Source organism: Meriones unguiculatus, chromosome X (assembly GCF_030254825.1).
Source record: "Meriones unguiculatus strain TT.TT164.6M chromosome X, Bangor_MerUng_6.1, whole genome shotgun sequence".
Taxonomy (NCBI): Eukaryota; Metazoa; Chordata; class Mammalia; order Rodentia; family Muridae; genus Meriones; species Meriones unguiculatus.
The window spans coordinates 66,690,751-66,716,531 of NC_083369.1; the positions used below are offsets into that span (position 1 = coordinate 66,690,751).

Genomic DNA, 25,781 nt, shown 5'->3' on the forward strand with positions numbered 1-25,781 from the left:
GAAAATTTTGCTTTGGGAAAAGGGAAAAGTGATCAGAAGCTGGACTTCGGATATAATGCATTATTCTCTGTGTCGAAGAGTCCACTCTGGCACATTGCCATAACAATTCACACAAAAAAGAATGTTCTCCAATGCGTTATCATGCCCTTGGTTAAGATTCTCAGGACAAATCTTTCATTCCTACAATAGTTTTTTATGTCTTTTTCTGCCATAATTGGTTGCATTCCAAAGGCAGTTACAGGCTGTTCTTTCCTTCCTGTTGTTTGACAACATTTTGCCAAAGTAACACAAAGAAGAAAGTTTGCCTGGTGGGTATCTCATTGTTGCTGAACGAAGGGTGTTGAACAGCAATACAATTAGAGAGGGTCAGTTATTGACTGGGGAATCTTTGCAAGTACATGATGTTCTCTGGTTTGCAGTGGTGAGAACGAAGTACAAAACTGTTCTTTAATACTGAGGAGTAGTATGGGCAATGGTTTCAAAGAAAGAACAAAAACAGAAGCATCAGGGATTTTGAGCAGTGAGCCTGTTGTAGACTGCTTGGTCCCACACGTTCAACTTAAATGTGAAATGTTGTCACAGTCTTGTCTATTTGAACACTTGGCCCTTGCCTGGTGATACTGTTTGGACAGTTTATGGAACTTCTGAGGTCTGTCTGTTTTAGCTTGGTCACTTGATGTGACCTTTTAAACTTATACTTCCCTCCTGTTCCAGTCCAGTCTCTACATCTTGGTCAAGCCACATCATATGAGGAGCCCCAATCATTGCTCCTATTAATACAGCTTGATCCCCTCCTGCCACCATGTCTTCCCTGCCATCATGGACTATTACATCCTGAAACTGTGTCAATCTCCTCTTCTAAGTAACTTCTGTCTGGTATTTGTCACAGCATAGACAGAACTAATACATTCTGCCAATTTTTTTGTTTTGTTTTGTTTTGTTTTGCAGGTAGAGAAGTGGAGGACACAGAGTAGAGGGAATTTATACAAGATGGCAGGTTGAGGATGTAGTGGAAGTATTTAGAACAGAAATAGGAAGAAAGGAGAAAAGAAGTGGAAAGAGTGGGAGGAAGAATGGTCTACAGACTTTTGTTTAAAAGCTCTTCTAAGAAGAACTTTCTGCTGTAGTGTTTTTAACAACATATACAAATAGAACTCTACCATGACTGTTTATAAGGGTTACCCAAGGAGCTGTAAAAAAAAATGTCAGGAACTGGTTGTCACTCTCAGAGATTCTGATGTAACTGGTCTGAGCTGAGGCTTGAGCCTCAGAAATTTTATATACTCTGCAGATGCATCTAATGTAAATACGGGTGGGGGGAACTCATAGACATAAAGGGTTTTCTGTTTGGGGTGAAAGGTGGTGGTGGTACTAGTGTGTGAATGTTTTTACTTTTACAAGTTTTGAAATTATATTATAATTGTAGCATTTTTCCATTTCTTTTTCCTCCCTCCACCCCCTGTCCCCATATGCCTCTCCATGCTCTCTTTCAAATGTATGGCCTCTGTTTTCATTAGTTGTTACTGGGTGCAAAAAGCTATGTATGTGTACATATGTGTTCTTAAGTATAACCTTCACAGTCTATAGAATGGCTATTTTGGAATCCTTCTTCTGACCAAATTTAAAAAGTTCAGGGGCCAGACTGACCTTGTAAACTCGAACATAAAAGAAAAGGCATCAAGGCCTTGGAATTGTAAGTGAAATTAGAGCTTATTTTAAAAATTTGTTGTAAAAAGGCTGCTTGAAAAGAAAATAAAGGCATAAAAGTTTGCTTGAAATGTGATGTTTTATTCAGTGTTTTGGTACATCTGACTTACTAACTTAAAGATCTGAAAACTTTGTTCAACTTTTGAGGTAGGTCTAAAATATTTTTTAAATATATTTTTTTTCTTTATTAATTACACTTTATTCACTTTGTATCCCCCCCCCCCGTGGTTCCCTCCCTCTTCCCATCCCAATCCCTCTCTTCCTCCACCTTCTGCATGCATGCCCCTCCCCAAGTCCACTGATAGGGGAAGACTTCTTTTCTTTCCTTCTGATCCTAGTCTATTAGGTCTCATCAGGAGTGGCTGCATTGTCTTCTGTAGCCTGGTAAAGCTGCTTCCCCCTCAGGGGGGAGGTAATTAAAGAGCAGGCCAATCAGTTCATGTCAGAGACAGTCCCTGTTCCTATTACAATGGAACCCACTTGGATACTGAAGTGCCATGGGCTACATCTCTGCAGGGGTCTTAGGTTATCTCCATGCATAGTCCTTGGTTACAATAGCAGTCTCCAAAGTTTTTCAAGTACACAATAAGGACATTTGCTCAACCATGTTTGTAGCAGCCTTATTTGTAATAGCCAGAAGCTGGAAACAGCCCATATTCCCCTCAACAGAAGAATGGATGTACAAATTGTGGTATATCTACACAATGGAATATTACTCAGCAATAAAAAACAAGGAAATCATGAAATTCGCAGGTAAATGGTGGGATTTGGAAAAAGATCATCCTGAGTGAGCTATCCCAGAAGCAGAAAGATGCACATGGTATATACTCAGTCATATAGACATATAATATAGGATAAACCTACTAAAATCTGTACACCTAAAGAAACTAATTAAGAGGGAGGACTCTTCCTAAAATGCTCAATTCCTATCCAGAAAGGCAAAGAGGATGGGCATCAGAAGAAGGAGAAAAGAGGGAACAAGTCAGGAGCCTGACACAGAGGACTTCTGAAAAGCTCAGCTCTGCAGACTATCAATGTAGATGCTGAGACTTATGGGCAACCTCTGGGCAGAGTACAGGGAATCTTAGGAAAGAAGTGGGAAACAGTAAGATCTGGAGAGGACAGGAACTCCACAAGGAGAGCAACAGACCGAAAAAAATCTGAGCACAAGGGTCTTTCCTAAAATATTTTTTTTTCTACTGGGACAAAGCTCCTCCAGAGGGTCCTATAGAAACTCCTTCTTTCCTTGCTCTCACATTTAAAACATGAGGGGTTTGCATGGTCTCACTCATATCAGGAATTAAACAAGGAGACTGAATGTAGAATGTGTTACCAGGGAAAAGCAGTGGGGAAGAAGAGATGGAGTAAGGTGAGTACTAAGTCTTATTTAGACAGCAGTAAGATCTTGCATGCTACTGATTATATGCAATAATGAAGTGCATATTGCACACAGTCAGGAGAAAGAATTTGGAAAGCTTTTGCCACACAGAAATCATAAATGAGGAGAAAGATACATTTACTATGATTTAAACATAAAACGGTGTATACATTATTGAAATACTACATGGTACTCCAATGACTGTTAAAATTTTATGGAACAGGGGCTGTCTCTGACATGAACTGATTGGCCTGCTCTTTGATCACCTCTCCCCGAGGCTGGAACAGATTTACCAGGCCAGAGAGGAAAACAATGAAGAGATCTGATAGAGTAGGCTCAGATGGAAGGGGAGGAGGACCTGACCTATCAGTGACTTAGGGGAGGGGCAAGGGAGCAGAAGGAGGGGGCTACAGCTGGAATACAAAGTGAGTAAATTTTATTTAATAAATAATAGTGTATTAGTAAAATTTTAAAGAAAGAATAATGGGGTGGGGGTGCTGAAGAGATGGTTCAGCAGTTAACAACATATATTGATTGCTCTTACATGGATCTTATTTTGGTTCCCAGAACCTATGTTTAGTGGCTCACAAACATGTGTAATTTCAGGTCTAGATCCAATACTCTCTTTTGGTCTCTATGAGTACTGCTCTCATATGTACACCCCTTCTCATATCTCTATCCTATCTATCTATCTATCTATCTATCTATCTATCTATCTATCTATCTATCTATCTATCATCTATCTATCTATCATCTATCTATCATCTATCTATATGTATGTATGTATGTATGTAATTGAAATTACAAATAAAATCTTTAAAATAGGAAAATGATTTGCATTGATATTAACAGAAAATTTTAGGGTCCTGAAAGGATCTTTAATGGGCCTTTTTGGTTCTGAATGTTTTCTTATGGATTTGTGAAAAATTACCATTTGAGGAAACTGGGCAAAGGACACATAGGATCTCATCTCTTATAAATGCAAGTAAATGATATTCACCTGAATCTAAAAAGAAATTTCAGTTTGAAAGGTGTCTTCAGAATGTATGCTAATCCACACAGCCACAAAATCATTATATCTTAATAACTATCAACCTATAATTCCTAGCTAGAAGAATTTTTACGCCAGTCTCTTTCCCAAACCATTTTTAACATTTTTAATTACCTTTATTATAAGAATTAAAAATTAAGAACATCTTACACTGAAATTAAGGAGGCATAAAATCTACTTTTTAGTAAAATTTTCAACAGCTAGAATATACAGTCTGAAGCTGTTTTCTGACAATGTGACTGGCATGTGGATTTTTATCTGTTTCATGTTGTTTCTATACTCTTTTAGCTAGTATTTTTTTGTCAACTTGACATAAGCTAGAGTCACTGGAGATGAGGGAACCTCAACTGGAAAAAAACTGTCTCCATAAGATTACGATGCACACATGCCTAAAGGGCACTTTCTTAATTAGTGGTTGATTTGGGAGGGCCCAGCCCATTGTAGGTGGTACCACCCTTGGGTTGGCTGTCCTGGGTTCTAGAAAAAAAGCAGGCTGAGCAAGCCATGTGGAACAAGTCAGTAAGCAGTACTCCTCCGTGTCCTCTCCAGCAGCTCCTGACTCCAGGTTCCTGCTCTGCTTGAGTTCCAGCCCTGACTTACTTCAGTGATGGACTGTTATTTGGGAGTGTAGGTGAAATAAGAGCTACTCTCCCAAATTGTTTTGTTCATAGTGTTTTATTATAGCAATGGTAACCTTAATTAATGCATATACCAAGCTTTTCACTAACGTAATGGTAAATTTAATGTCATTTACAGCGGTGAGGAGCCAAACTCAAGAGTCTACCCTCCCACATATTTCATTCTACCTTATGTACCCTTTTGCTCACTACATGTTTGTTTACTGAGTGCCTACTGTGTGCCAGGTACATATTTTCCCCATTACTTAAGATGCTATATATTATTCAAATCATGGTCCACAATATCAATCCCCTTTAGCACAAAGGAAAATCTTTACTCATAATAAAGGGGAACCATCTGGCCATTGGTGGTTTGCTCTTCATGCTAATATCCTAGGTTAAGTCATCCCTTATTGTAGTATAGGAGGAAGAGTGAAGCTGAAAGACAAGATATGGGGCTTCGGAGTAGCATAAAAGAAATTAAAGGAAAAGAGCAAATAACATTTGCCAGCAAGACTAACAGTGGTCCCAGTGCTTACTGTGGAAACAAAACAGCATAAGGTGACTGCAGCTAAAGTTCTGAATGACATCTAGCTGACAGCCACTAAAGCATTTGCGCTCAACTTCTTACCAAAACAACAACAACAACGGTTGAAGAAAAGAGGAAACTCAACAACCCAGAATACTGAGACTGCTAGCATGTTTTGTTAGGTTCTGTAAGGAATCTCACTCTAAATCAGACATAGTGGAATGGAGAAAATCTCTCCCTGAATATGAGACTTCCATCTTTCTTGTGAGATAAATGTTGGTTTTGTGAGATCTCTGGAGAGTTGCTTTCCACCTTGTTCACGATTTGGCACTAATTCTAAAGCAGCAATGTTCAGAAAACAATATCACCAAGAAGGAGAGCAAACTGAAACTATGCATTATGAATGCTAAAGCTTTTGGTAAGGCATTGGCAAGATGGGGTGTGCAAGTCAGAACTAGCCACTGTAATGACAGTGAATCCTAGCCTAAGTAACATGGTGATGTTTGCATCTGTCATTCAACAGCAAATTCTGTGAAGTACTTCATCATGCTTTCTCTATTTATGAAAATAACCTCTACTATAATTACCTAGTGTCCTGTCTTATTTCCACTTTCTAAGGTTTTACAAAATCACTTAATTTTATTATAAAACTAATTCATACCGTGGAAAAACATGAAATAAAAAGAAGATAAAATTAAGAAGTCAAATTCTGCTTTTCCTAATATCTATCTCTCTATTACTATCTTAACATATTGATCCATGATTTTTCAGATAATTCTCATTAATACACTTTTTATAAAAGCACACAAAAATTTCACATTTGTCTTATGTGCTTGATTTTTTCTTTCTGTTTTACTACATTTATATACAATTTTACTTCTAAAAATTATTACTTATTTAGTGTGTTTGTGTTTATGTGTGTGTGTGTGTTTGTGTGCTTTCACACACGTATAATGGTATGATTTTGTGTGGAGGTCAGAGAAAAACTTAAGTTGGTTCTTTCCTTTCATAATGTGGGTCCTGGAGATAGAACTCAGGCTTGGCAGCCAAATGCCTGTTGAGCTGTATTGTCAACCTGTGTTACATTCTCATTAATAACGTTACAATATCCCAATTTTGGGTGTGTGTAACCAGGCCTATATTGATTCATATTTATTTTAATTTGTTTTAAACTTATGAAAACAATGTTTTAATGATTTTTTTAAAAACTAGTTCTTATACAGTGGTTCATTGAACACCTGTGTGTGTGCGATGACAGCCTTGTGCATTGGAAACACTTTTATAAGTTCCTTATTGTGATTTTTTTCTATGAGCTAAAAAAATTCCTTTTCAAATTTTAAGATGTGTGAAGAATAACTCTTCTTAGGCAGTCATTCTTAGAGATGGTCTCTTTTGTTAATTGATTAAATGTGCACTACTGCTATATTTAGTAATAAATATGAAAATATTAGATAGATAGATAGATAAATAGATAGACAGACAGACAGATAGATAGATAGATAGATAGATAGGTTTCTACTTTTCAACAACAAAAATAGGGGTAAAAAGCAGGGAAGGGGGAATCTGGCCCACAATCTTTCTTTTCTTTCAACTGCATGACCAAGAGTTCTCAGGTTTATAAGGAATCTAACAAAAAAAATGGATTGGATATGTTAAAATCCCACAGAAAGTCTTCATTGTTGAGGTAGTGAAGTAGTGAAGACAGGTAGTGAAGACAGGTAGTGACTATCTTCCTTAGAGCGAGTATGCAGATTTGTCAGGTCATCCTAAGAGAGTACCAACTTCTGACTGAGACAAAAGGCTATGGTTGCTTTGTGTTCTTTTCTGTCCCTAATTACCAATGATAAATGTTTAGAGGTTGGTGATGACATCGTTTAATTTTTCTGAAGAATGAGAAATAAATGATGTTAGAAATGGGTCCTCTTTTGGATTTGACAGACTAATGGCCATGGGGAGAATAAAGCTTGGCTGCTGCAGAGTGTGGAAATATTGGAGCTCTTCACACTTACTGCTTCTCTGTTGGCAGGTTGCCGGAAGATATCACCATCAGAATGTTCCCACGACAATTCTCCATCCCCTATTTATTAAAAAGGAATAAAAAATAAATAACATATACACAGAAGGGAAAACTATCACCCTTTTGACCCAGCCACATATTTGGAACTATGTTTCTAAAATTCTCAAGGCATTTTAGCTCTTGTGGCTACCCTTCAAGAAACAGCACTGAACAGTTTCCATGGGTGGGCCTCGTGATTCAAAACAACTCAGAAGAAAGTTATCATTTTATAAATACATCAACTGGTAACATTATCCAGAACTTGGAATATAAATGGGAAAATAATCGCTTTTCACCTTATTATAGCCATCATCATCACTTTTGCTTATTTTATTCTAGTGACAGTTAAGTATTTTGCAGATCATATTTAACTTGTGTTTATACTACCCTTAAACAGTGAGTTTTGAAGTTTTCAGAGTAACCTTTCCTAAGAGAATGATTTTATATTAAGGTTTTGTGAAATATAAGCATACAAAAGATATGTGTATTCATTACTTGATTAAAATTAAAAAAAAAAAAACCTGGGAAATTTTCAAGAAGCTTCGGTTACCTATATGACCATGAAAGCATTTATATAAGTATGTACGTGTACATAATATGTATGTAATATCTATTATGCTAAATACTAGCCATCTGTTGAATGAAGTAACACAGAAGATGGAAAAATAGAAATTTTCTGTTTGTTATAATTCATCTCTGAGGCTTACAAAACCTTGGAATTAAATAGTAACATACTAACTGGTTTAATACATGATGCTACTATTGGGGAAATTATATAATATTTCAGGACTTGAAAAAGCTTGAAAATTAGTTTAATAGCCTCCTGCACACTTGCTAGGATTACAGCAGTGAGCTACAGTGCCCAAACCATTTACTTAGTCCTGATTGCCTGCGAGACTTAGTATCCTATACCTTTAGAAATGTAGAGAACTTCAGATACAATGTTGTCCAAGTGTTACATGGAATAAATGGAGAAATCAAAGCTCAAACAGTCAAAACAGCTATTCATAGCTAAAAAACACTCATGGGAATTAACACCCAAACTACAGGCTTCCACATTCCTGAATAATCATACTCCTTCTATAAGGGCATAGCTTACTCTCTGTTATTTGTGATAGCATCAAATGATGGAACTAGGAAACCTCTGACCACCCTGCTATTTCTTTTCCACTCTTTTTCTCCTGAGTACTCATAAATGCCTTACATCTTTAATAGTTTGTTAATTTTCTGTTTTCTCCAATTATAATTCTACCATGACAATCAAGATTTTTGTCTACCTTGATCATTGATGTAATATTACCACTTACAATAGCAATTAGCACATAATATTCATTTAACATTTGCTACATGGGTTAAAAAGAAAACACTATAAATTTTTTGACTGCTAAATGTTTCTTGGTCCTTCATGGTCAAACTGTAAGTTACTTAAAACAAGAGAGTGTGCCTTAGCCTATCTTGGTATCTTCTTGGTCACTACTTTCCAAACTGTGGGTTTTTTGCCATCATCTGTGAATTTGTTACCAATCAAAAGTTTGGATCCCACCCCAGACTAAATAAATTGGAAACTATGGGATGAAGGCTAATAATTTAGGTTTTGATGAGCTTTTCAATGAAGTTGGATGCATACAGAAATTTAAAAATAACTGAGCTGGAACAGCTGGTACAACATGTGGCTTAATATGTAACGGAACTAAACTTTGGTTAAAATACCAAAGTAAGTGTGTGGCTTAAAGAACAGTTTTCCTGTGTGCGTGCAGATGACAGACAAAAACTACATGAAGACCTATGTGGAAACTCTGGCTGGCTACAGTGAGAGTTGACTATGACTGGAAATAATGCCAAAGAGTCAAATAGCGAGTCTTGAATGCTGCATAAGTGGAAAAACTGACACCACTGCAAGTGAAACAAATTATGCTGGGCTCTTGCTCTCAAGATGCTCATGCTGCATTTGGAAGTGACTGGACACCAGTTGAAGATACAGTTTAAAAACATATTAATGTCAGAAGCTGAAAAAACAAATGGAATATATATGCTCAGGCCATATTTAGTGGGGGAAAAGAACAAGTCAAATGGAATCACAGAAAAGCATCTTGAGTGAACAATGCCCCATGTTTTAGAAGTATAGAAGTATTTACAGGGAGACTGCTGTGGACAGAGTACGTCAGCCAAAATGAATGACATTTGCAATGAAGCAGCACTTTGGAAATAGCAAGCCACATCCTGGAGAAAGTTAAGCAGGTATGGTTTGAATAGGAATTTCAGATTGGGAAAAAATGGGGCTGGTAATCATTTGGAGAGAAAGGGTGAGGGAGGAGAAAGAAGGTGAGAGTGGGGTACTGTACAGGTGAAAGAGGGGCTGTAAATAATTTGGTGGCATCAAAAACAGGTTGAAGAATTCACATTTAACCCTATTAATTTTTAGATAGAAGATCCTATAGTACAAATGATATCTGGAAAAGTTTCTCCTGGCAGCAGTGCAGACTAGCTAGGGATCACTAAAACTTCAGCTTATAACCAGGATACAGCTATGGTAACAGATAAGTCATCCATTCTTGCATACTACTCAGAGAGGAAAGCTGAGTTACATGTCTGGAGAACAAAAGAAAGTGTTAAGACTGATGGTGGAGAAAACAGAGACACGATGAAATAATTTTTATCCTGAAAATCTGGAGAGCTGTTCAATGTCCTTGGTGGTGACTGAGATTTGTGTGCCTTGTTTTAGTTGGCAGTGTGTTTGTGCCAAATGAAAGTAGACCAGAGAAAAGATTAGGAACTAGAAAGGGATTTACCAGCAAATGGTAAAATGAAATGTAATAAAGCTACATGATATAGCTTCAAACTAGACCTGAGTAACTGAAGAGAGAAAATAATAATAATAAAAAAAAATCAGAAGTGGCTGCATTGTCCTCTGTGGCCTGGTAAGGCTGCTCCCCCCACTCAGGAGGAGGTGATCAAAGAGCCAGCCACTGGGTTGATGTCAGAGACAGTCCCTGTTCCCATTACTAAGGAACCCACTTGGTTACTGAGCTGCCATGGGCTACATCTGTGCAGTAGTTCTAGGTTATTTCCATGAATGGTCCTTGGTTGGAGTATCAGTCTCAGGGAAGACTCCCGTGCTCAGATTTTTTTGTTCTGTTGCTCTCTTTGTGGAGCTTCTGTCTTTTCCAGATCTTACTATTTCCCACTTCTTTCATAAAATTCCATGCATTCTGCCCAAAGGCTGGTCAAAATCTGCTTTGATAGTCTGCAGTGCAGAACCTTTCATAGGCCCTCTGTGGCAGGCTCTTAACTTGTTCCCTGTTTTCTCCTTCTTCTGATATCCATCCTCTTTGCCTTTCTGGATAGGGATTGAACATGTTAGCCAGAGTCTTCTCTCTTGATTAACAGACTAGGATCAGAAGGAAGCAAAAGAAGACCTCCCCTACCCCTGGACTTGGAGAGGGGCATGCATGGAGAAGGGGGAGAAAGGGAGGGATTGGGAGGGTAGGAGAGAGGGAATTACAGGGGAGATACAAAGTAAATAAAGTGTAATTAATAAAAAAATAAAAAAGAACCTAGAACCTCCAGTCAGATGTAGCCTGTGGTAGCTCAGTAACCAATTGGTTTCCCATAGTAAGGGGAACAGGGACTATTTCTGACAGGAACTCAATGGCATGCTCTTTGGCCTCCCCACCCCCCAAGGGAGGAGCAGTCCTGTTAGGCCACAGAGGAGGGCTTTGCAGCCAGTCCTGAAGATACCTGATAAAACAGGATCGGATGAATGGGGAGGAGGTCCCCCCTATCAGTGGACTTGGAAAGGGGCACGGTGGAGATGAGGGAGGGAGGGAGGGACTGGGAGGGAATGAGGGATCGGCACATGGCTGGGATACAGAGTTAATAAAATGTAACTGATAAAAAAAATAAAATAAAATAAAATAAAAATAAATAAATAAAAAAGAAATAACTGTAAAAAAATCATAAAGCAACTTTCTTCACCAAATTCACTTTTAATGATTTCCTGATTGATGTGAGCAAACAAGTGGTTTCTTAGCCTAGCCATCTCAGAAATTCAGTTTTGAAAGGGGCTGGAGTTTTGAAAGGGTTTCTTATTAAAGAGCCTTTAAGGACTTAAGAGTCCTGTTAGAATGCAGAAGCATTACAGAAGCATGTAGTCATGGTTAGGCAGAAACTCAAGATGGCAAAGCAAATGAGGTAAGACAGTGTCAAGAATGGCAGTAGAAGATTGATATCCTGCAAAACAAGATGAGATGAATGTGACATAGCCTATATTTGTAAACCTGAGCACTTGCAGACAGATACATGTTCCAAAAATGAAGTATCTTACCAACTTAAAAATTACTCAAGCCATTGCTTCTCAGTACACAGACACATGCATACATACACATAGAGATTGTTTACCATATGCCTTTTACAGGCACACACACACACACACACACACACACACACACACACACACACCCCTATTTCAGGGACTGCTAATGTTTTTGTCACCTTTGAGATTTAAAAGTCATCAAAAGGACCTTACCTAAGTTTGAACACTTTAGTAAATAGCTGGTAAAGCTTTCAGCTCTTTCTCTAAAATTAATTAATTTATTCACTTCACTCTCCCTCCTCCCCTTCAGGCCCACCCTCCCTCTCTCCTTCCTCTCCCTTCCCTCCTCCATATTCCTCATAAAAGAACCCCCCCCCATCCATCAACCCTAGTCATCAAGTCAAATGAGTTCATCCTCTTTTCCTGTGTTCTGGTATGGCAGTCATGCCAGGGAGAACTGATAAAAAAAAAAATCAGGCAACACTTAATCTGAATAAAACCATCAATAGACTGAACGATCGTTTTAGACGCTTAAACTTTGTATGTCTAAAAGTAGCTCTCTAGACCTGGGTAGTGTTTGTGTGAGTAGCTAAAAATAGATACTGCACATCCATTTAATCTTAGCTATTATATCACGGGGAAATAGGCATGAATACCCTAAAAAACTGTTTTACTTTCCAAACTCACTGGACAATTTGTCTTGAGTGATATGGAACTTTTTTTTTCTCTCAAACATGGCTTTGAAAAAAAAAGAACAGTCATTCTAATGGAGACAGATGTATTCTAGTTAATTTTGAGAAGCAAAAAGGTGTAATTTTAACCAATTTTTAGACCAAAATGAAAAACTACTCTAGTGTACTGTATGTCAAGCAATATTCATTTAACCTTAAAAGCCACACGTGTTGTTCATTCAGGTCTCAATTATACTCTGAGCAGTATGCTATCAGGCAGGAATGGCTTGACTTTCTGGTAATGGAGAAATGGAGAACAACTACTTGAAAAATGGTCAAAAGGTAGGCTGAAATACAGACTATTTACAACTTACACAACTTCTATTAATCTTTGGTTTGCTTGAGGAAGACAAAGAAGCAAATCCTCCTTTCTCAAAATGATTATGTGTATAACGACATTTTGACATAACTCACTAATGTAGGCCCCAACAGATAAGTATGCCAGTGAGTGGTCACTTCTGAGCCACTCAGAACATCAGAAATATGATGGCCATAAGATCCAATTTATCTAGGCTAACCTAGTTTTATTTTCTCTTTTTATCTATAAGTCACAATTAGTGTGACTTCATATCTTGATTTCTGAAATGTCTGGTTTAGGCATAATAATCATTAAAAAAAAAAAAAGAAAGAAATCATCAGGGTTGGGCATGGTATGTTCACATTTTCAGAGAACTGAGTTGAAACCAGCAGAACCGTGGCAAATAGTGAAGGAGCTTTTGAGGAATAATGAAAGATCAAGCACAGAGAAAGCCATCATGAGAGCTCCCCCTGCCATGTGCAAGGCAATTACTCAGAAAAATGAACAATACTTTTATAAAGCTACATTGTGAGTATGAGCCCATTTGCAGCTGAGTTTCAGGGATATAGGGGAAAGGATCCAGAATGTGCCTGGTGTGCATGACCAGCACTCTAGTCTTTCGATGTTGATATGGCTAAATAGATCCAAACCCATCATTTATAATGGGGCCATGGCTTCCCAGAGTCCCATATCTAGTCCCTAGAGACAGAATCATCACAAAGACTATTTTTCAGTAGCCTCAGAGATAGCAGAGTTTTCAAGTTGCTATTTTCCTCCAAGTTGATAGGCAGAATATATTAAATGCCTAGGAGAGCAGAGTGGAACAGCAGTCTGGCTGCAAATCCTAGCTTTTCCTCTTTCTGCATGTGTGACTTTGGATATATCCATCAACCTCATTGTGTGTCACTTTCATTGCTATTAAAACAGATACAATAATGGCTACCTTATAGGTTTTTGAAAAATAAATGCTTGTGTGTGTGTGTGTGCGCGCACACACACACACACACACACACACACACACACCTGCTTGGAACAGTGCTTAGCACGTGGAAATTATCTATAACCCTTCCTCCATCCCTTCAATCCATTAATTTCTTTTCCTCCTCCTCAAAAGCATCTGACACATGGTGGGAAAAACCAAGCTTCAGAAACTCCTACAAAAGTGGAGGCATTTAACAGAAGGAGTTTAGACTAAATACGCAAGCAGAACCTAGTAAGATGCTAATATAGCTCTCACATAGAAAGAGGAATATTTTATTTCTAAATCATCAGAGACAAAGTATATGGACATGAGCACATGCACACATGGACACACAGATATAGACACACAAGATAGATGCTTATATACATAGACATGTACACATACATATACATACGTATGAGACAGAGGTTGGTTCAGGATTTTCTAAGCTTGCTTAGGTTCTTTCATATTTATAACAAACACTTTATTTTCATGTTTTTAGGAAATAAATTCTGTGTATTATTAACCCCCCCTTTCTCATTTGGCTAAAACAAACAAACAAACAGAACTTAAGATTGTATCTATCTGCTTCATTTGGAAGCAATTCAATTTTCATAGCTATAAAGTACAGTGTTAAAATTCCAAGTACCCGGATAGAGTGCTATTCCACCACATCAGAAAGTAATGAAAAACTAATTAACCTACCAACCTACCAAGCAAGCAAGCAAGCAAACAAACAAACAAAAACAAGCAAGACAGAGAAGGGAAACTACATGATTTATCCATGTTTACAGCTTGGTCATCCTGGAAATGAAAAGAAGTAAGGTCTTTGATCTTTTTCTTTCTTTCTTTCTATTAGCTTTTACTTATTCAAAGTAGAGTGGGCTACATGGTGAAAATAGGGGCTATGCATCTGCTTTTAATAACCAAAAGAAGATGGAAGATAAATGTAGTTCAGCTAGTGGCACCTGTGAAACAACTAGACAATTATACACATGGCACATAACCTGTGTTGTGGAGTGCACTCTATAAAGTCTTATGGTTATAATGTGGATAATAGTCAGATAAGACATCTCTGCGTGGCTTCACTGTTCTTTCCCATGGTTCTTTACAATCTGCTTATGTTTGTGATCAAGAACTCAGACTGATACCTATAAATATTGACATGTAGGCTCATGGAGACTATGATAATGTGAGCAATGGGCATATCCAGTGATGAACTTCTGGTCAGTAAGAGGATTCCTAGAAGTACTTAAAAAATGAATGTAGAGGGGGAGGCTGGAGAGATGGTTCAGAGGTTAAGAACACTAGCTGTTCTTCCAAAGGTCCTAAGTTCAATTCCCAACAACCACATGGTGGCTCCTAACCATCTATAGTAAGATATGATATGATGTGCAGGCAGAAAGTTGTATAAATAATAAATAAACCTTAAACAAAGAACGAGGATAAGGAAAAAGTGGTTTTAACCACCCATAAAAAAATAATTGTGAAATCTGCTCTAGGAACTCTTTATTTTTATAACCAAACTCACACAATCACAGAAAAAACAAAACAAAACAAAACAAAACCCTACTACTCCACAAAAGCATGGGATGTTATTGACACTGACAGAATATCCCAGAAGGTCAATTAGAATACTTGACTACTAATTTAAATTCTATATGAAAGTCAGACTGTCCCACCCACTGTCTAAAGAAAGCAATAGCCTAGAAATAAAATAAGTGCCAAAAAAAAAAGAAACATGTTAGAAGGGTGGTGGTCCTGAGACAGTTCACAATCATGTAGAGATGAATTTTGAGAGTAAAGAATATAAGAAAAACAGAAACAAACTAGAAAATTTCCATAGAAAATAAAGGTTCTAGTTGTGGGGTGAAGCGGGCAGGCAGACAACACTGGAAAATTTCTAAGATGGTTCCATATTCCCGACCACAAGTGATGTACTTTTTAAAAGGTATTACTAACAGTGGTCAGACTTTTGTATAGCCTTGAAAATATGGTATTCCGATGTGTTTTAAGTGTAGATGAGAATATACTAAATTAAAAATTATTTTACTTTAATACAAATATTTAGGATAGAATATTCACTTTTAAAACTGTATGAGATGCTGTTGTTAATGATAGATAGAATATTTAATGAATCTTTATAACCTCTTCATTTGAAGGAGAAATGGAAAGCTGCTAGTGAACAGGCATAAAGTTTCAGTTACACAACATGGGTTTTAGCTTAAAAAGATGACAGTGTTGCAGATAGACCTTAGAGTTGTCCACACACCAGGCTAGTCCTCTACCACTGACCTACATCCACAGCCCAGATGTTGCTTTTTAAGTCATGTTTCCCATCAACAATATTTCCTTCCTGCCATCCTGACCAGGAGGAGAGGTTAGTGCTTCTTTCAAAAATGTGGGCCAAGTTAGAAACAACCCCAGACTGATTTGTGAGGCTCTATGTTTGGATTCACTGTTACCATCTTATCATTTTCCTTCATTTCTTTTTTGTTTGTTTGTTTGTTTGTCAAGACCAGGTCTCACTATGATGTAGCTTTGGTTACTTTGGAACTTACTACATAGATCAGGCTGCCTCAAACTCAAAGAGATAAGCTTATTTCTGTCTCTTGAGAACTGAGATTAAAGGTGTGTGCCACCATGCCTAGCTTTTCCTTCATTTCTAAAACTAAAATACTTTCTATATTTAAATTTTTCCATTTATTTATTTAATTAATTAAATTTACTGAACATAGTCCCTCCCTCCTCTCCTTCCTGTCCCACCTTTTCTTCCTCTTTCCCCTATCTCCTCTCCCCTACTCCTCAGAAAAGGGGAGCCCATCTATCAACCTACCCCAGCACATCAAGTCACATCAGAACTTAGTGTATTTTCTTCCCCTGCCGTCTGGAAAGGCAGCCCTGCCATGGGAAAGTGATCAAAAAGCAGGCAACAGAGTGCATGTCAGAGACAGCCCCCGCTCCCTTTACTAGGGAACCCACATGAAGACCAAGCTACTCATCGTCTACATCTATGTAGGGAGACTATGTCCAGCCCTTGCATGGTCCTTGCTCAGTGCTTCAGTCTCCACAAGCACCCTTAGGCCCTGGTTAGTTGGCTCTGTTGGTTTTTCTTGTGAAGCTCCTGTCCCCTCTGGGTCCTTCTATCTTTCCCCTCACTCTTCCACAAGGCTCCCTGTGTTACATCCAAAATTCAGCTGTGAGTCTCAGCATCTTCTGGGTGGAGCCTCTCACAGGCCAGCTATGCTAGGATACTGTCTGCAAGCATAGCAGAGTATTGTTAATAGTGTCAGGTGTTGGCTCTCTCCCATGGGGTGGGTCTCAGGTTGGGTCAAGCATTGGTTGGACATTCCCCCTCTCTCTGCTCTATTTTTACACCTGTACATCTTGTAGGCAGGGTAAATTTTGGATCAAATTTTTTGTGGGTTGGTATTTACTTCCTCAATGATCCCTAGATCTAGGCAAAGTAGCCTCTGAGGTGCAATTTTGTTGCTTTCAGAAAAACAAATCAACAATTTTAAATAAGGGGATTCAAAATGGCTTAGTGGTTAAGATACATCTTTTTTGCTCTGCCAGAGGTCCCAGGTTTGATTCCCAGTACCCACATAGTAATTCTTAACTATCTGTAATATCTGTAACTCCAGTTCTGAGGGTTATGATGCCCTCTTCTGGCCTGTGTATACTGGGCACACATAGTGCACAGACATACATAGTGCCAAAATACTAAACACTTATACACATAATGTAAATAATTATTTTTAAAAGAAACTTAAATAAAATGGCAGTATTCTTGAACACTGGAAAGTTCATTTTAAGATGATCTTTCCAATTGGGTATCCTTGAAACAACAGAAAAATCTCAGTTTAATGAAAAGAGACTTTAGCTTGGTCAGGGGGCTCATTTGAGATGAATGAATGCTGAATGAATAAATGGAAGCTAAGTGGACATGCATGTTGGATCAATGAGCTTTGAATGAACAAGCTGTGAGTTTCACTACCTCTTCTGTCTCCTAGTGAGATCAGAATATGAAACCATGTAAAGAGCTTTTTGCAATTATGCCTGTCTTAGATTTTATGAAACCTATCAGCAGGATAGATGGTTAATTCTATGTTAGAGAAAACAAGAAATGAGGGTCCACAGAAGCATACAATTCAGAAGACAAGAGACACGGAACAATGAACAATACAAGATAACAGAATATTTTAAATACTAAACTCTTTTGCTATAGTTAAGAAGTAGCCTGCCCCCTGTCAAAAGTAAAGTACAAATTTGGTTCTGATGGTGTTGGAAGGTGTGGTGTTTGAGCATTAACATCTCCCTTTGGTGACTAGATCTCTTTTAATAGTGGACAAAAAGCAGATCAGTTTCTTTGCTTCCTTGTTTCTTTGCTTCCTTGCTTCTGAAACTACCAGTTTTCCATTCAACATCTTTTTTTAAAAAAAGATTTATTTGTTATGTATACAATGTCCTGTGTACACTTGCACGCCAGAAGAGCGCACCAGATCTCACTATAGATGGTTGCAAGCCACCATGTGCTTGCTGGGAATTCAACTCAGAGCCTCTGGAAGAGCAGCCAGTGTTCTTAACCTCTGAGCTATCTCTCCAGCCTCCTTCATTCCACTTTTTGTCATAGAGGGAGTAGCATGTGGCCCTCTCCTAACAGATAAAGTAGCACAACCTCAAATTTCCAACCTCTAGAACTCTGAGATAAATCTCTTTACAAACGGCCTAGTTTCAGATGTGTTTTATCAGCACAAGGTAGATTAACATTTAGGAAACAGACTAAGGCCTACAGTTAGTTGAAAAAGGGAGTCAATAAGCCAGATGCACGAGTCACATCTATTAGAAATGGAGTTTCATTGACTGCCAATCATTTCTCAGCAAGGGGTAGGAAGAGAATTGTAGGGAGGAAGGGTTTCAGGAGAAGTGGGAGTAAGATAAGAGGGTGAATACGAACAAAACTTATTATGTACATGTATGAAACTGTCAAGTGCTAAATAAAAACCATATTTTTTATTAATTACACTGTATTTACTTTGTATCCCCTGTAGTTCCCTCCCTCCTCCCCTCCCAATCCTTCCCTTCTTCCTTCTTCTCCATGAATGCCCCTCCCCAAGTCCTCTGATAGAGGAGGTCCTCCTCTCCTTCCTTCTGATATTAGTCTATCAGGTCACATCAGCATTGGCTGCATTGACTTCTTCTGTGGCCTGGTAAGGCTGCTCCCCAATCATGGGGAGGTGATCAAAGAGCAGGCCAATCAGTTTATGTCAGAGGCAGTCCCTGTTCCTATTACAATGGAACCCACTAGGAGACTGAACTGTCATGGGCTACATCTGTGCAGGGGTTCTGGGTTATCTCTATGCATGCTACTTGGTTGGACTACCAGTCTCAGGGAAGACCCATGTGCCCAGATTTTTTGGTTCTGTTGCTCTCCTTGTGGAGCTCCTGTCCCCTCCAGGTCTTACTAACTCCCACTTCTTTCATGAGATTCCCTGAACTCTGCTCAAAGGTTGGCCATAAGTCTCAGCATCTGCTTTGATAGTCTGCAGGGCAGAGCCTTTCAGAGGCCCTGTGGTTTCAGCTGCACTCATGAAAAATGGATTACATTCTAATAGGTGAAAGGGAGGTGTCATTTATAGCTTGTGGTAGGAAAAGTTGAAGAGAGATATATAATACAAGGGGAAATGGCAGAGTCTTGGCTACAGGGTCTGAGTGTGTGTTCATGTCAATGAAATGAGTTGTAGGTAGAGAAATGACCAGATTGTTTTTAAAGCTTTTAAAAACAAGCCAAGGTCTTCAAAGAGCTATGTCTGATGTCACATGCCTGCAATCCTAGCATTAGGGAAACTGAGGCAGGAGGATCACAAATGTAAGGCAAGCTTAGTTTGCATAAGGACATTCAGTTTCAAGCTTAAAAACAAAAACAAAAAGGAACCAACCCTATTCATCAGCTACCCAAACAAGTAACAAAAGATTAAAGTGTTAGGGCCACGTACAATGTAGAACAACAGCAGAAAAATGCCTGGATGGCAGTGCTGGTTTCATGGTAGCATCAGAAATTTAAAAATTCCAAGACTATAGGACTATCACCAGTTTTCTTATTTTAGATGCCCCGCTTTCCTCATCCTGGAGTGTTCAAAGAGACTGGAAATCATAGGAGTTGATGGAATGGAGATACTTCAGAGATTCTAGTCCTGTTCTCAAAACTATGGTCCCCCTTCTTTTCAGGTACTGACTTTTATAACACCTATCCTTGGTGGCATATGGTATATGCTGTAAATTACATTATTTGTTCAGGAATCCATGGGCATAAGAGGCAAATGAAACAAAACTAAAAAGAACCCAATCATTCTGACTCCATAGTCTCAAATTAGTAATTGCCTCACTAACTGTTGGGACACATTTACAGTACTGTGACAAAAATGTTTCCTGGTGCAAGACAGTAAAAGAGGAAAAAGAACATATATGATGCATAATATAGACAAATCCTCTTAAGGATAAGTTGTACTGCCCACCCTTCTTTGTAAGGCTCCAATCTACTTAATCACAACTGGAGGGGAATACCTCATCCTACCCTTTTCTCTCTTCATACTCAAAGAATTTTGGGTGTAGATATCTACTTCCATTCACTAACGAGATATTTGTTACATAACTACTATGTAAGTGGCCCTACTTCAGTGATGGAGATAAAAGGGTGGACAAAAACAGCCTTGGAATTTGCTCTTAGGACATTTTTTTTTTCTGGGAAAGAGAAGAATTTAGCATACGCTGATGAAAGTAAATTTAAAAAAAAAGTATCCCAACGTTAGTGTGGCGATTACAAATTTGAGACTTTGGAATCAGAATGACTGGGCTCAATTTTTGATTCTGCCTTTTGGTCTCTTACTCTGGGGTAGATCACTTAGGGTCTCTGTCTCCACTTTGTAGCTATAGAATAAGAATGAAAATAATTCTCACTACTGTTGTATGGCTCAAGTGGTGTATAGTAAGTGTTACATACCCGCACGATCTTTAAAATACATGATAGGCTTTGAATACATTTAGCAGCTTACCCCAAATTCTCCTCCCTTGTCCATAGTCCAAGTACACAGCCTTCTCCTTTCACTTGGCAACATAGGCAGGAGACGGGAAGCCGAAATGATAAATGGTGAGGGGAATTATGGGTGTGGGTTTAGTTTGAGGTCTGTCTGCCCCATATATGGGAGTAGTACAATCTCTGAAGAGATCTTTTCTTCTGATAAAGTTTCCCTTACAGTTCTAGTGGCTGTTTGCACTACGCTTTCAGTCCAGATGAGGTTTGCTGAAGTGCCAGCAATGACACGCACCCTGCCAACACTCTCCTGACTGTCCCAGCCTCACAGACATGTCTAAACAACTGAGGCTGGGGCTGAGATTCAATCTGAGTCTAGGATTGCCATCTGACCCATGGAGAATGGCGAGAATTAGTGTTTGGTGACAGTGCAGACAGGCTGTTTCAATGGGGCCTTTTATATGAAGGTTTGCAAGTTCAGCACTCAGAAGGTTGTTTTTTTTTCCTTCATGTTTGGCCTGCAGTTAGGGTGGTCAGCATAGGGAAGAAGTGTCTGGGTTCCCTGCTGTGTGAGTAATACATTTCTATAAGATACACCTTTGTACAAACATCATTTCAAAAAAAAAACAACAACAACAACAAACTAGTGCTTCAGAAATGGGAACTCAAAAGGCATTTCAAGCACATCTTATACAACTGAAAGATGTAAAGAAATTAAAGGCACAGAATTTTTTTTTTTTTTTATAAAAGAAGGGTTTAGCTTTCATAAAAAAAGATAAAAGAAATTGGTGCATTTAGGCTGGAGCTGCCAACTGAAGAATTTAATGAATTGTCAAGCATATGAAGGGACAATACCTGATCAGTAATAATGAACTTTCATCTGCTGCTTCTGAGGACTCACTAAAAGGGAAAATTTAAATCATGACAAGAGAATTGAAAATAGTCAGTACCAGGATCTGTTCCCACAAGAAGGACTAGAAATAAAGCTCTGTCTGTGGAGATTAAATAAATAAAAGGCAGAGTTATCAGACAAGAGAAGGCTCAGTTCTACTTAACTTCAGGATAATTGCCACTTCTTAAACAATCACTCTCTATGCGGCTTTATCCTAGCACTTTATAGCATCACAGTTAATCTTTACAACCACTGTGGGTGGTGAATATCACATCCTTCATTGTTACAGTTGAGAAATCCCAGGTTCTGGGTGGTTAAGTGCCTTGTTTAATGGAATAGTGTAGATGGTGGTCCTACAATGTCAAATTTATGTCCTTCGGTCTTGATAACTTGTTTTCTGCAGCATATAGCTTTTTGGATGTACTCCATCTGACAATGTTTTTTTTTTTTTTTCTCATATTAAGTGTTCTCCAGTTTATATTTCTCACACCTCTATTTTCAAACAAAATTATCTTGGCCTAAGGACTGGATTAGAATGATCAGAATATTATCAGCCTCACGCGTATCTGTGCATAATAGACTTTTAGACATTAGGTATATTAAAATTAAGCTGGAAAAAAGACAAAAGGACATGATACTTCAATTTATATTATTCTGACTCAAACGTAATAACAACACTGTGGTACCACACACACACACACACACACACACACACACACACACATACACACATACACACACTGAGGCACACACAGACATACAGACACACACATACACACACACGCACACAAGCATGCACACACCTTAAAATACAGGGAATGTAGGGAATGATGCATGACCTTATTGAAGCAAAAATCTAATTAGACTGTAATTGAATCCGTATTGACTTACAAGGACTGGGAAAGTAGGATATTAAAAGAAATGAGTATACACCAATAGAACAATTAGATGATCAACAAATCAGATACTAAAGTTAATTACATTTATATCCATTTATCTCAATTTCAGACTTTCAGCAAGCTCACTTTCATTGTGCAAAGCAGACAGCAAACCACCACTGAGACCTGTTCTCACTGATCTCTGGAGTGTTTTATCAAAGTGCTGGTCCATACATCACCATTTTACTGTAGAAAGAATGAGGGGTCAGTTTAAATACTGACTCTTGAGACCTACTCCAAGGTCATTAGAGGTGTGGTTCAGACATGAATCAACACTGTCCTCATGAGATGGAAACAGGGAGTTCGAGCAGAAATGGTAAATGTATAAAGCCAAGGGAACCTAGGAATGACGCTTAGAACTATGTCTGAAACATTGCTAAGTATGGTATAGGTAAGGACAAAGATGTTTGAATAGAGGTATAGCATAGTTAAAGCCACCCTTTTGAAATATTAAGATGGAAATAATATATAGGGCTCATCTATCTGACGGCCACAGGAAAATCCCATATTATTTCCTTTTAATTCAGTGCTTCTTAATTTGGCTACACCTTAGAAACAAAGTCTTCTGGTCTGGGATTAAGTCTACCATGACAATCCCTATGTACATCCATGGCTGATAAACAAGGTGGTAGATACATACCATATTTGTTTACTTTTCATTATTGATTCCTCATGCTATGCTAGGTACTGTCCTACATCCCATTTTTGCCTTATCCCACTTAAACCCCACAACTGTTTTCTTTATTGTAGAGACTGTTAGGTTGAAGGTTTTCATGCAGTTGGAACATAGCAAGGCTGTGTCTAAAACCAAAGCATTATGATCCCTTAGGCTCCACTTAGAACAAATTCTCTGTACTGTGGTACTAGAGCAAGCTCCATCCTTCCACACTGGAAAGGTCGCTCTACCAACTTTCGAGGCTCTCCTCCTATATTATTGCCTCCCTTTAATGTAATCTGTACAAAAGATTCACTGAGCCCTTTACAATGGAACCATGCAATGCTCTTGCTCACAAATTTCAACTCATTTCACAGGGCACAAAAATTGAAATCCAAACTCCCATTCTATAGCCTCCACAGCCTTGCATGTTTTAACTTCTGCTCTTCCTCAACTTCTTCTTGTCTCTTGCCAGTTTCAACCACAGTCACCTTATTCCAGGCACATTGCTCCTCAGACTCTTGGAATGCCTCTAGCACTCCCTTTCCTGGAGCCTTAGAACTATTTTTCATCTCTGTGTGGAATTTGCTTCTCCAGGCTCTTTGCATGGATGGCTCCTTTTGGTCTTTCAGTTTTGAATTTCAAAACTTTCTATCCAGTACCTTTTTCACAACTCAAGCTTAAACCTCTGATTTTTAAAAATATTATTTTATTTATTACCATAATAATATTTATATTGTTTATATGTAGACATTTGCTGCTTATTTATTCTTTTGCCTCCTCTGATGAAATATGAGTTCTGGAAGGGAAATGATAAACTTTGTTATGGCTGTGTAGGTTGTGTCTCACTCAAAAGGTGTCACATACGAAGGTATAAATACATAAAGACTTTCTGAAAAATGGCAATAGAGGATTCTAAGTATGGGTTCCATTTTGTAATCCACATAAAGATGATAAAAAGTCTAGCAATGTCTTGTGTGCATATATTATATACACAGGTTTGGGCATAGCTTAGTTGTAATTTAGCATACAGGAGGTGCTTCATACATCCATTGATTATGTGCAGCCGAAGAAGAAAATATTAATATTTCCAGTGGGGAAAACTAGAAAAGAGTGCTGATGGATTTGGTAATTTGAGAGGAGGCAACAAAGCAAAGTTAAGTACGAGTCCAGGAGCCTAGAAGAAAGTATGACACCATTGTAAAACCAAAATAGAAGCTAAATAAGAAAATACTCATTTGAGGTGGATGAGTCCATTTGGCATATAATTTGAGATCATTTCTGTAAATAAAGACTCAGACATGGAACAGGTATTTTTCTCTTTCCTAAATTCCAGTACTTTAGGATGGCAGTATTCCGATTCTTGGGATAGAGAACACTTACCTCTGCACACTCGGCAGCAAGAATCTGGAACAGAGACTGGGAATGCACAGGTCAGTTTGGGGCAAGTCTTGAGACCACAGTACACATTGCCCTCCTGCCAAGGAAAACCAGAGTTACTTCCAGGATGAGCAGAGATAAGTATTTTTCAGGGATTGCCTTAGTACCAGGAACACAGCGGGGACTCAAAACTCTCCAAAGACTTTGCAATCTTTGTCAGGTGTCCTGGCACAAGGAAACAGGCAGTGTTCAGGGAGGACTGTCACCAGCCTCCAAACCCTCACAGTCTTGTTCCTTTTATTTTTCCTATATCCTTTAGTGCATTTCATAACCCTAGCTGGCTATTTGGAGTGAATGGAAGTGAGGCTTTGTGCCATAGTCACTATTTATAACATTCAGTAGAATCTTCTCTTGAAACAAAAAAGACAGGTTATCTTTGTGAGGAATGAAATTATACAAGTTGATCTTAATTTCATGGCTCAAACCCATGTGAGGTAAGGGAGAGGAACCATTTTACTTGGGAGTTGTATCTCTTATTTAAATGATTCCAAATTTCTAAAATTCTACCTTTTATATGGTATCCCTTAAGCCTTGTGGTTTGTTCTTGGATACTCATCCTGCCAAGGCCAGAAAGGCCATCAGACATGATATTCTCCCATGTTACTGAGATACTGTAGTTTTACTGAAAATTTGAACTGGGAGAGATTCTATCATTTCTCTTGATTATTCAGTATTTGTTGCCCTATTCAACTAGTAAAGATGTTTGTAAGTTCTTTCTGGTTTCATTTTTGTTGTTTGTTTACTTTTTGTTTTTATGTTTGAGGCAAGTGGTCTTGCTGTGTAGCTCAGCTTTTTTTTCAGACTTGTGGCTGAGCCTCACCCCCTCACTCTTCATCTTCTTAAAAGCATAATATTTTACTAATTATTTGAGAGTTTCACCCATGCATACAATGCATTTTGATCACATTCATCCCTCACTTCTCCCCTAATTCTTCACAGACCCCCAACCATCCCCAAACCCTCCCAATGTCTTGTCCCTTTCTTTCCTTTTTCTTTCTTTCTTTCTTTCTTTCTTTCTTTCTTTCTTTCTTTCTTTCTTTCTTTCTTTCTTTCTCTTCCTTTTTTTCTTTCTGTAAATCACTGAGTCCATTTTTACCACTCATGGGCATGAAGGGTCATCCAATGGAGAATGAGGACCTACAGCCTTAAAGAAAACTGTTGTTCCCTACCCCCAGAAGCCACTAGC

At 38.3% G+C, this 25,781-nt stretch overlaps 1 protein-coding gene across 1 annotated transcript in view; it reads right to left on the reverse strand.

Moving 5' to 3' along the window:
* The window catches only part of Chrdl1 (chordin like 1), an 89,374-nt gene that overhangs the window by 8,767 nt on the left and 54,826 nt on the right, over window positions 1-25,781 (reverse strand). Inside the window, exons 5-6 of the mRNA XM_060374457.1 lie at window positions 24,539-24,632; window positions 7,292-7,359 (exon numbers count right to left, since the gene is read on the reverse strand). Coding sequence (XP_060230440.1) covers window positions 7,292-7,359; window positions 24,539-24,632 — 162 coding nt within the window. The remainder of the gene's footprint in view (window positions 1-7,291; window positions 7,360-24,538; window positions 24,633-25,781) is intronic.